Source organism: Podarcis filfolensis (genome assembly GCF_964270895.1).
Source record: "Podarcis filfolensis genome assembly, chromosome: 3".
Taxonomy (NCBI): Eukaryota; Metazoa; Chordata; class Lepidosauria; order Squamata; family Lacertidae; genus Podarcis; species Podarcis filfolensis.
In genome coordinates this window covers 40,804,444-40,816,791 of record NC_139606.1, presented here as the reverse complement: position 1 = coordinate 40,816,791, position 12,348 = coordinate 40,804,444, and the positions used below count along the sequence as shown (strand labels likewise).

The following is a 12,348-nucleotide window of genomic DNA, read 5'->3' as shown; positions in this document are numbered from 1 at the left end:
ATAAATAAAAATAATATGTATCTATTTAGAACTGCTAGTGTGCAGGTTTGCTTATTAATAGTCTGAGCCAAACTCAAGATTCTCTGGGATGAGAGTGTTTAGATTCAGCAGATCCCAGACTTTCTTTCTAAGCTGGGGCTTTGGTGGTGTAAGCTCCTCACCCTGGTTGGGCTGGAGATAAGGTGGTGGAACTTAGAACAACATAAGTCCCCCAAAAGGGATGATTGGGAGACAAGGCAAACAGAAACCTATTCCAAAACCTGTTCAGCCCAGTCATGTCACCTAGGGCCCACTCTTCAAAACTCATGTCCACACTCACCTGCCAGTTTAGTTGGCAACAATCCCTCCCAGAGGCTCCTAAATGCCATAACTTCCTGTAGTTAGGATTATTCTGCTAGTCCCCATCCACAATACTCACATGTCATGACTGAACTTCCAGGACTGAAATTACATGAAATGTCTAAGGGAAAATGTGCAAATGTTAATCCTGGACAGTGTTTACATAATTAGCATTTAGAAGACCTTGATGCACACTTGTATGTAAAATTTAACACGAGAGACAAAATAGTAAAAAAATATATAGAGTAAGAAATATTAAAAAGGCTACGAAGTTCATTAAAAAAAATGTTTGCAAGACATCTCAACTACAGGCATCACCCCTCACATATATTTTCAGCACTACTTCCCACTACAGAATGTGACAATTTAGGATAACTTTAATTCCCTGACTATGTTTCAGGCCTTTGATTGTGCAACAAATAAATTCAAGAATCTACCCTCACATATTCTCAGTGTATTAGCCCTGGCAACTTGCCCATTGTACTTGTTCCTCATTACTAAAACTGCAAGCTGAAAAGTACAAAACAGGCAAGGCAAGAGATGTATTGCTCTGGGTTTTTGCAGAAATGTATCTGTGTAGTCATTTTAAACAACTTTTCATAACATTCCTCATTTCACCACTTTCCTCAACAGGGTGTGTGCCAGCAAAAACATTTATGCAAATATATTGATAATGCGCTACAAGTGGGTCTGAAAATGGTACTGCATAACTTGAGTTATCAATCCATATTCATTAGAGGTCCTTTACTCATACTTTACTCATACTACTAGTATGTTAGTTATGATAAATATGTAGAAACATTGCTATTTCCTTTCGAAAATAAAGTATTTCCTGCTATTTTATTGTAACAGTTTGTTTAGATCCAAATGTGTTGTTCCACAAGCAGAAAGCATTTTCTGCTTATGGAAGGGCTATTTCTGACATAGCATTATGTGAAAGAAAGTGCAACATAGTTAGTGCAAATCATTGCACAACCACTTGTGAAAGAGAGTTTGCTATATCTCTCTGGTTTCCATTGGTTGGCATTAGAGATAGCATGAGCGTCACTCTCGACTTCTATGAATGGAAGGGGAAATTTGATTCTTAAGGATTCCTTAAACCTCTGCTCCAGAGGATTGTGAAACCTTTCAAAAAGCATGGAAGGTGGCTCAGGTTGACTGCAGAAGGAGGAAGAAGTAGGTGAAAATCACATTCCCCCCCCCCTACATTTGCAAGAGCCTCTAGTAGAATAAAGGCCCTTGCAGATGTGGAAGGGCACCTTTGCATCTAGCTCCAAATCTTCCAGAAATGCTTATAAGTTTAAATCACACATTTGGAAAGCAAGCCCTAATGGATAAGGTGTGAGAAGCTCCCATTGCAAAGCAAACCTTAATGGCTGGGGTGCAAAGAGTTCTGCATTGCAGAGTGAATATTGCAATGCAGAAATATTTGCACCCTAGCTCTTAGAGCTTGCTTTGCATTGGGGAACACCTCTTAAACAACATGGGCCCCCCCTATCTCCCTATAATTGATCATATGCCTAGATGCAGCACTTATACACTACAGTATGGACCATACTTTGTTTGCATACTGTGGTGTACCTCCAGGTACTTTGTTCCATGAAGTTTTCAAACAGTTCATGAAACAATAATAAGCATAGTTGTTCCACTCATGTTTCTTTGGATCCATCCCCCAAAGTGTTTCTCAGCCTTAATAAAAACATTTTCCTTTGGGGCAATGCCCTTGATGTTTCTCACAATTTCCTGTCTTACTGAAAAAAATGTACATACAATGATATGCAGTTAATTATATCTATTTCTAATATTCTAGAAATACTACAATCAGTTTTATCTACATTTGTTTTAAATACAGCAAATATTTTTATTGTCAAATATTTTTCTAAAGAAGGAAAGAGTTTCATAAACTGCTACTAAAGGTCTTTCAATTTCTCTGTAAAATATGGTGTTGCATCTACCATGGGGAAAACAAATCTTTGTAAGTTTCCTGAAACTCAGCAACCCTACAGTTATGAAAGGAATGCCAAACATTCATTTTCAGAAAGTTAAATTAAAACCATGTTACTACCACCTGTAATTATAACATGATTTTGTAAAATTAAAACCATAACGTCACTAGTTAGACTACATCGTTACATATTTTAAATAGCTATTTTATTCTGAAAAGGGGAATCTTACTTGTGTAGGACAAACCTCATTATAACAGAAGCAGTTCACAAAGAACCTATTACATCTCAATGACAGTGGAACTAAAATATTTCTCTTTAAGGATAATGCAACTTGACACAAATGCAGGAATTTCAAAATATACTACTGGAGACCGTGTGAGAGATTTCAGAAATACATTTTTCTAGCAAAGAAAACAATAACATTACTAGGACTTAGCACAATGCACTGTTGAGATATCACTGATAATAAGCTGTTCCAATTAAAAGAACGAACAAACCTCAACATCCTCTATTCTAAATGTACAATACCAAAATAATTCTAAGACTTCTGTAGAAGAAAGAACAACTTGCATGCAAAACAAAAGCCAATGATCTTATTGCAGAGAAATAATTTTAAAATGATAGAACTGCACCCTCTGCTTGTATTTTTAGTGTGCTATACTGGTGATAATAGAAATGTCAGTGTTTTTGCATGTGAATTCAATCAACAGCATTACTGTGGGATATATAATACAAAAAAGGAAAGCCTTTATAGTCACAATAATCTTTCTTCTAATTAAAAACTAATTTATTTCAGAGCAAGTAACATTGAAATACAGATCCAATATCAATAGATCGTAATTCATATAAATACCTTAGCTATATTTGTACACATATAAGCAACCATAAAAAGAGCAGGATAAACTTGCAAATCTTATTAGCAGTGCCTATTAAGGCCTTTATTCACATTCTACATCTTAAATATATGGCTCCAGAGTAACTGAAAAATATAGTACTTTATTAAAAGATTGATTAAATTAAAACCTTCATGCAATTCTATAATGTAAAATAAAACTATCAGGTTCAAATGGGGGCCACAAAAATAGTAGGAAAATGAAATGGTGAAGATGCTAAAACAGAAAAGCTTGTAGTACAAAATCACTTCAGTTCTAACTTAATATTAATCCTGTATTAATCTGTTACTCATCTCAGGATGACATGTGTACCTTCTAGATATCAATTTTTCTAATTCCATAAATAACTAAAAGCAGTGTGGGACTTGCTGCAAATCATACCTTCATACATTTTTCAGATATACGGTTTCTTTTTTTGTGATATGATGCAAAAGACTACTGTAGCAATTGCTCTTGCAATGCAATCATATTCAAGTTTACTCAGAAGGAAGACCGACCGATAGTAGGGCTTATTTCGGGGTAAGTTGGTGTAGGATTGCAGTCTTACTACAGTTCCAGTTTTGTGCTGAAATAAGCATATATGCAGCCTCTTTTGTGAGCTGGGGCCTTAATAACTTGACACATAAAATCATTAATACAACATATTATTTACTTGATTATTTACTTATTATTTACTTGAAAACTACATACCTTATTTTAGTTCAAAGCTGCAACTTCGGAGAGAGGAAATCATTTTAGGTTAGCATAGTTTGAGCATCTCTAGAACATATCACTGTAGCTTTACTGTATTTGATGAGCAGTTTTTAACTGATTTGCACTAATTGCTTAAATGTCCGCTTTTTTATTCTTTTTTGGAATACAAAAATTGCCCTATGCCCAACTTTCAATCCCAAAACATTGATACATTACATAACAAATGCTGACCACTGTTTATTCTGATAAAATTCAAACTGTAACACATCATGCCTCTAAAGACACTTCCCTAAGATGGAAATAAACACTTTAGGCAGGTGAGCTCTGTTCATTACCTAAATACAGCATGAAACACAAAATGTAAATGTAACCATTAATCATGCGATAACCCTTCTGTATGTTATCGATCCAGCTGTAAATTACCTCAAGTCCAGCCATAGGTTGCATCCATTTTCATCCTTTTCACTTGTCTGCTTTCATAATAATATTGCTGTCTTAACCCGCCGTCTCCCACTATCTAAGTAATAAACCAGGGCAAACGCAAATGTTGACATTGCACCTTTTAATAACACCAGGAAGTCATTTCATGCTCCTCTTTAAGCCAGAGGGAGAGAGTCAATAACAAAGGAAAAGCTGTAAGAGACAAGGCGTAGGAAAAATATATATACATTTTTATTTCTTCCTTACACACACATACATATATACACACGCTCGCCCACCCCCTAATGAGTAACACTTAGGAAAGAGAAAGAAAACAAACCAAAACCACGCATGACATTGCAACTTACAAGCAGATGGGAATCTGTAGCATTTAAAGGCGACAAGAAGGCATGTGGAAGAAGAGAGAAAGCCTGGAGAGGACGGGCCCGACCTGCTCACCCCCCCTCCCCCAGTAGGCCCTGGCACGGCGAGGGCCGAGAGGAGCCTCTCACGCCCGCCTCGCCCAGTGGGGCCTGCGGTCCCTGGGGGCATTTTTTTTTTGCCTCATTCGGTTCCTAGTTCGGCTACATTGAAACTGAGCAACTTCCAGCGCCACCGCCGCCAAAGGGCCTCTCGCGCTCTCGCGCACAACCCCCCCTTCCATCGCTCCTCCCGCCTCCGCGCGCGCCGTATCCCTCCGCCGCCGAGGCCTCCCAGCCCTTCTCTTACAGAGAAAGCGCCTTTCAGCCGAAGCTGCCCGCCCACCCATCCACACCCCGCCTCTGCCCGCTCGCTCCGACATCTTCGCTCGGCTTTCCCCCCACTAGTCCGGAGCGAGCTCCAGCTCGAGCGCGTTGTTTTGTGTGGGGAGGAGGAGGAGGAGGGGGAAAAGAGAGAGGCAGGGCTCTCTAGGGCGGGGAGCGCAATACCACCACCACCCAACCCCGGGGAAGGCGACCTGAGGGAAAGGGAGTGAAGGGGATTGGGGGGGGGGGGGGCGTGTGCGTGTTTGTGTGTGTGTGCGCGCGCGCCCTGAGGGGAGGGGGCTGGGACTCTTTGTCTCGGCGGAGGGATCGCGTTCTCTTCGCCTCCCTCCCGCTCGCTCGCTCGCTCGCGCCCGAAGCTGGCTGGCTGGCTGGCTGACGAGAGCGGCAGCAGCAGCAGCAGCAGCAGCGCTTGGGTTGGCGGCGGGTTTTGCTGCGAGTTGTTGTTTCCTCCTCCTCCTCCTGCTGCTGCCGCCGCCGCCGCCGCTGCTACTGCCGCCCGAGGCTTGAATGGTGGAGCCGAGCGCCTCGCTGCTGCGGCTGTTGCCGCGGAACAAACAGTGACAGCTCCCGGGCGAGCGCCGTCGTCGTCTTCGGCTCTCAGGGCCCCGCCGCCGGGGGAGCTCGGCCTCAGCCAGCCGGGCTCCTCTCGCTCGCCATGTCCGGGGACGGCGGCGGCGGAGGCGGCGGGAGCAACAACAGCGGCAGGCACACGGCGGAGCTGCGAGCGGGTAAGTGAGGGGCCGGGCTGCCGCCTCCTCCTCCTCCTCCAAGGCCGTGTTTCTCCCCCCCCTTCCTCCCACGGCGCGTGTTCGCCTTTCTCAACCCCCCCGTTTTCGCCCTTCTTCCCACCCCCCCCTGCAGAGCTCTATTTCCTCATCGCCCGCTTTCTGGAGAACGGACCCTGCGAGGAAGCGGCTCAGGTAAGCGCGCTGGCGCCGGGGTCTGGGCCTGCGGGGTGGGTTGCCGCCGCCGCCTCCTCCGGCTTCTGACGGCCCTCCTTCCGCTCCTCTTTTGTTGCTCCCGCAGGTCCTGATCCGAGAAGTCGCCGAGAAGGAGGTAAGCGCTGCGAGCGCCTTCCAGCCCGGCGCTCTCCATCCGCCTCAGCGCCGGCGGCTGCAACGGCCTCGCCTCCTCCCCTCCCCTTTCCTCCGCCATCCCGGGCGGGCGGGCGCTGCTGGGGCGTCGGGAGGGGGGTGGGGTGGGGGGGCGGCTAGGAGCCCTCGGTGACCGGGGGTGTGTGTCTTTTTTTCTCCCCCCAGTTGCTTCCTAAGCGCACGGACTGGACGGGGAAGGAGCATCCCAGGAGCTACGAGAGCCTAGTAAGAGAAGCGGCCGGTCGGCGTGGTTGCGATGTGATGTACTAGGGAAAGTTTGTGAGCAGCCCTTTAAAAATTGAATTTCCCGCAATTTTTTTTTTTAAAGCAACTTAAAAAAAAAAATAGGGGCCAGTTTTTAAGCTCCCGGTTTTTGCTTCCTGGACGTGGCGGTGTGTGTTGTTTATAAGAAAGCAGATGGTGCCTCCGAAGTCAGAAATCTGGGGTCCCCGAGTTAGGGTAAATAATAATAATCCTACTAATGCGAGAGCCCTAGAGTCACTATGCTAGAAATAAAGGTACGTCATGGATGTTGTGCGGGGAAAGCGAGAGAACAGGGAGGGGAGGAGCGAGCAGGAATTGCTTGCGAGAGACAGGCAGGCCTGTAGGAGATGGGGGCGCTCTATTCCATGCAGTCTCGTTTCACATACACAATGGGGCTGAGCAGATATTGAGCAACTGTAAGCAGGCTTTATTCAGGGAAGCCCCACAACTTCCTTAATCTTTTATCTTTTGCTTGGAACATAACTAATAAAAGCTGCTTTGTGGTTGTAGTCTCAGTCAGTATATGCATACAGTAATCTGCTCTTTGTGTCCGAGTTCTGGTAATGTGGAATTTCAGAGCAGAACGTTAGTTTTAAATAGAGTTCTGTTAGGCAGTGGCAACTTTGTGGACTAGCGTGCTGTTTTATGGAACAATTATTGTGCGTTCATATATCACTTTGGTTGCAGAATTTGTTTTTTTCTGTCCTTCATGTCATTCTGCTTGTCAGTTTTAGGTGGGCTTTGTTTTCTACTCTTGATTGAAGAAGTGCTTGCTTTAAAACAAGTCAGGCTAAGCTAGAAGAGGCACTCAGATCTGGGGTTTTTTGGGAGGAAGTTCAAAGTAGCATTTAAGATGCCTGCAGGATATATTTTACTGCCCACCCTTTTCAGGCCAAGTAGCAGGTGGGTGAAGAGTTGTAGACCAGGAAAACAGTACAGAGGTGAGAGCTGAACAACTTTTCTAGCAATTTCACTCCTTCACATAGCTGCTTGTAAAATGTGTGAGAGAGAAATCTGTGAGAAATCTGATCATTTAGCCTTCAGTGGTTTTACTTGTTGTGTCTAAATCAACATTTCTCAAACTTCTAATAGTTGGGACACACTTTTTATGAGCTAAAATTCGAATTGTGCCATCATTTGTACACTCCCCAAACCATACTTTCATAGTATATTGGAATAAGAATTATCCATTTAAAGAACTGTTCATCTTGTGTGTGTTTATTTGAGTGAGTGATCTGGCCATGCCTCCCTGACTGAAAGCAAGCAGGGCCAGAACAGTGACTCATACAGGACAGGCACAGCTAGCTGCAACATCCAAGGGCAGGTAGTTCTGCTTTGTTTCTCAGCAGGAGTGACTGAACGATAATCACACCCAAAATTTCCAGTTCCCAGTGAAGTCTTTATTATAAGGGCATAAGGCCAAAGCAGTAAATTATGCAGAGTTGCGGTGGTCTGCCTCTTTTCTGAGTGGGCACTATTGGCTCACAGAAGCTTTTAAAGTATTTTTGACATTCTAACAGTTTCTCATGCAATGTGAGTTTTGGCATGGTCCTGGATATTTTTAATATGCTAGTAGTTTAGATCAATAAGCTGGAAATGTATAGTGAACGATAAATGACTTGTTTTCAAGTCAATCTTTGGCTTTACTTGCATGTTAAACTACTACAGTCGGAATGTTCTTTATACATCCATTGCAGCATGTGAGTGATATCCCTGGAGAGATAGTTCGCAAGTGCTTATGTTTTCCAGTGTTGTTAATACTTGAATGAGGCACAAAGGCACATGGAAGGCAGCAGTGTCTTTGGAAAGTAAAGTTTATGTATAATCACCTTATTTTTTTAAAAAATAAACAAGTGTGAAGTCCTGGATTTTTTTTGAATTGTTGGCTTCCCGCTCCCCGCCCCCCCCCCCAAGTTATGAAGTCAGAAATGTCTGTAGGCTCCTGGTTACCAGTACAACAGCAGACTTTTATAACAGCACAACATGATTTGAGGTCATGTTTGTAAAGTTCACTTTTCACAAATTCCTAAAGTGCTTTGACTTGACGCTGAAAGAAGAGGTGAGGTGAGGAATCATAGGAGTGGACTCCTTAAAGAGGAATCAATATGCCTACAGTTATTTAACTCTTCTTTCAGTACAGAACTGAAGTGCTTTTAAGAATTTAGACTCCAGCTCTTCTCAGTCACAACCAGCATGGTTGGGGATAATGAGAGTTGTGCTCCAGCAGTATATGGAGGGCTCAGGTTCTCCATCCCTGCTTTAGATAATGTAACTTAATTTTAAATACTGTAGTGTTGATGAATTAACTGTTCTGCATTCCCAAAGTTATATCCATGTTGAACATAAAAATGCTGAATGAAATTGCTTGTATGTTTCACTTTCTAAGTCAACAGCCAAATTCTGTAGCCTAACTAAGCAGATACCTGGTACTTGGACTCTTATTACAAGCAAAACAGTTATCACATATTAAGCCAGCGGTGCCCAGCTCTACCAGCATGAAATAGCAGAATTAAAATAGTGTTAAGCAAAATTGACCTGTAACACACCTATCTGGTTTTTTTCCAATTGCATAAGTTCTCAATCATTCATGTTGCAATGAAACAGTTCTAGCAACACCATAGAGAAGACACTGGTTGGGATGGCTTGGTGCCATTGCAGACAGCCAGTTAGATAATTCCCAATCGTAGCCAGTGACCAGGACTGAAACCATAGGTTAGAGTTTTACAATATTAAATGAAGGACGAAAGTCCAAATTCTATTCTTTGCAGTTGATGCCATTTATTTCTTATTAAGGACGATTTTTGCATTGCTTAATAAGAAGAAAACTCTGTGATGTACATAATAAAATTATCAGCAAAACAGATAAAATAAACAAGAAGTTGTTAAACACACATAGATAACTAAATTATATGTCTGGGTAGGCTTGCTGAAGTAAAGTTTGTCCCATGCTCACTCTGGATTTGAAGTTGAGCCCAGTTTAATTTTTGTTACATTGAAATTTGTGGATACCTACATTAAAATACATTATTTCTACATTGTAAAAGTATGTGTGCGTGTGTGTTAGAGAATGAATGAGAAGGAGGAGGCACAGTCTTTCAAGAAAAAATAGTGAGACTAAAGTGAAGGGTTAGTCAGTGGCTGATGCAGTATTGGGATCTAATCTGGCTCCTGATAGACATTGTATTGATTTTTTTTAAAAAATAGCATAATCTTATATTTATTTTAAATTGAGTAATACAGAAGCAAGGATGAAGTTAGCCTTTCCTTATAAATCTGATACACACATTACTAATCACATGAATTCTTGCTAGCCTGTCTGTTTGCACATACTACATACTAATTTGTGTCATATTAACTGCTTGAAGAAAGATAAATAATCAGACCTTAAAATTTAAAAAATAAAACCCCTTCCTTCTCTGACAAGGGTTAATCTTAACTGTAGCAGGCAGCCTGACAAGTAAGTGTTGTCAACTCAAATGAATAAATTCAGTAGTCATTGGGATTAGAATCCTGTTTCTCATTTGGAGACTTCCTAAACACCCTCAGCTTATTCCTGGATCCCTGAGGTTTTGGGTGATGTTGTCCACCTTCAAACCATAGCTCTGTGGGTAAAGCATGTAGCTTAAGGCCTCAGGTTCGTGTGTGTCTGGAGACAAATCTTGAAGACATTGGAGGGAGCTATGCTGGTCAATATGTTTGGATTTAACAAGTGATCCAACACAGTATTACACCATTAGTCCCTTTCTTCCTCATCTTTCCACTGCTGTCCACTTGTATAGTCTTTTGGTTAATTTCTTGTACATGGCTATCGTTTTCTAAAGGTTCTAGATTCAGGTAGGTAGCCGTGTAAGGTCCAGTAGCACCTTAAGGTAAAGGTAAAGGTACCCCTGCCCGTATGGGCCAGTCGTGTCCGACTCTGGGGTTGTGCACCCATCTCACTTAAGAGGCCGGGGGCCAGCGCTGTCCAGAGACACTTCCAGGTCACGTGGCCAGCGTGACAAAGCTGCATCTGGCAAGCCAGCGCAGCACACGGAAACGCTGTTTACCTTCCCGCCAGTAAGCGGTCCCTATTTATCTACTTGCACCCGGGGGTGCTTTCGAACTGCTAGGTTGGCAGGCGCTGGGACCGAGCAGCGGGAGCGCACCCCGCTGCGGGGATTCGAACCGCCGACCTTTCGATCGGCAAGTCCTAGGTACTGAGGCTTTTACTCACAGCGCCACCCGCATCCCAGTAGCACCTTAGAGACCAACTAAGTTTGTTCTTGGTATGAGCTTTCGTGTGCATGCATACGTCTTCAGATACAATGAAACAGAAGTCACCAGACCTTTATATATAGTGAGAGGGTGGAGAGGGGCATTACTCAGAAGGGTGGTGGGAATGGGTGATTGGCTGATAGGTGTGGTAAACCTGTTGGTCTTACAGGAAAAAGCAAGGGATGAGATGGCCAAAAATAGCTTTATCATGTATAATGAGGTAAGAATCCAATGTCTCTATTCAGAGCAGGTCTCTTCATTAGTTTTCTAAAGTTGCTGCCTTCATGGCATAGTGGACCCCTGCTGTTAATTCTTGGTTGCTGAATGAACAACACTGCATGTTTTATTGGGCATATGGTCAGTAATACCAGAAGTGGCTATCGGGGACTGCTTAGCCATTTCTTTAGAATCTTCCCTCTGCTTAATTCAGTGGGTTCACTGGGTTACTGATCACTGCACTTCTGTGTTGCATTGTGAACATATTAGATGTGTGTTTTAAGTATAAAACATGTGTTTTGGGCGCCTTTAACCAAGTATCCCCTCCTTCTCAAGTGTTAATGTATGTTTACATTCTCAAGGTGATTGCTATTAGTAGTTTCACTTCTCCATCTGCGCTTTCTGCAGTCCTTTTTGAAAGTCCAAACTTAGGTTCTTTGATGCTACTTGTACAAGGGATAGTAGAGATGCCTTTTGGGTTGGTTGTATCTATGGGTGGAGTATTTGGTCCTCTCATGGTAATTTATGCTGTCCTTCCTTCTTTTTCTGAAGCCTCCCAGGGGCTTGTGGTGGTTTGTCTATGGAACTTTTTTTTACTCACTGTGTTATTTTTATGGTGGTAGTTTGTTTTTTATGAACTGCTGTGAGATCTTCATATGCCTTAAGTTGTGTGCATGGTTTGTGGTGCAGAATTGCATTGTTGCAGTTGCAGAATTGGAGTTTTTAGTAGCTGTTCATGTCTGCAAAGTGGAGAAGATAATGCTGTGTCCATTTCTCATCACCGGTTTGTCTTCCACTCAGTGATCCTGTTGTGTATTTCTTGTTACTTGCATTCAGTATTCACGATCAATTTTTCCATAATGTTGCAGAGTGTGGAGCAGAGTAGTGATATCTGTGTTCCCCATCCTCTGCCTGCAATTCAGATGCAACTGTGCAGCGTTGACTTATCGTGGCAATGTTCACATAGTAGCCAACGAGATTCCTATGGGAAGCCTGCAGCAACACTCCTGCCACTTGTGTTCCCCGTCAACTAGCATTCAGAGGCCTACCACCTCTGATACTAGAGAAAAAAATTCAATCTTGGGAATTCCAATGATTTAAATAACTATCTGATAAAGCTATATGTCCCAAGTGTAGAATGCAAATCTAGACACTGCCAAATGCCTCTAAACATTGCTTCCCTAACTTGGTCGCCAAATGGTCATTCATTCAATGGAAGGCAAGGATGGGATCTGTTTGTGTAGACTGGGGACCTTTATTGTGAGTACAGATTCTTGCTTGTAAAGCCTTTTTTGACTTTCTGCTAAAAATGTGAAAGTTAGGTGCACTCTGGCAGGTTCAATACTGCTCCCCCCACCCATGTTTTGATAGAATGTGTGGCTGGAACATGTAAAGAAGCTGTCTGAAAAATGTAATCACACATCAGAAACCATTCAGTTTACATGTATTATATCCATTCATT

The 12,348-nt window shown here is 42.8% G+C and overlaps 1 protein-coding gene across 9 annotated transcripts in view; it reads left to right on the top strand.

Moving 5' to 3' along the window:
- The first annotated feature begins 5,015 nt into the window (after positions 1-5,015).
- The window catches only part of PHIP (PHIP subunit of CUL4-Ring ligase complex), a 63,785-nt gene continuing 56,452 nt past the window's right edge, over positions 5,016-12,348 (top strand). For 8 of the 9 annotated variants that reach the window (XM_083608098.1, XM_083608094.1, XM_083608099.1 and 5 more), the window contains exons 1-4: positions 5,016-5,786; positions 5,920-5,978; positions 6,085-6,114; positions 6,318-6,377. In XM_083608098.1, coding sequence (XP_083464224.1) covers positions 5,714-5,786; positions 5,920-5,978; positions 6,085-6,114; positions 6,318-6,377 — 222 coding nt within the window. In that variant the 5' untranslated portion in view covers positions 5,016-5,713. The remainder of the gene's footprint in view (positions 5,787-5,919; positions 5,979-6,084; positions 6,115-6,317; positions 6,378-12,348) is intronic. The other variant, XM_083608091.1, reaches the window with a different exon arrangement.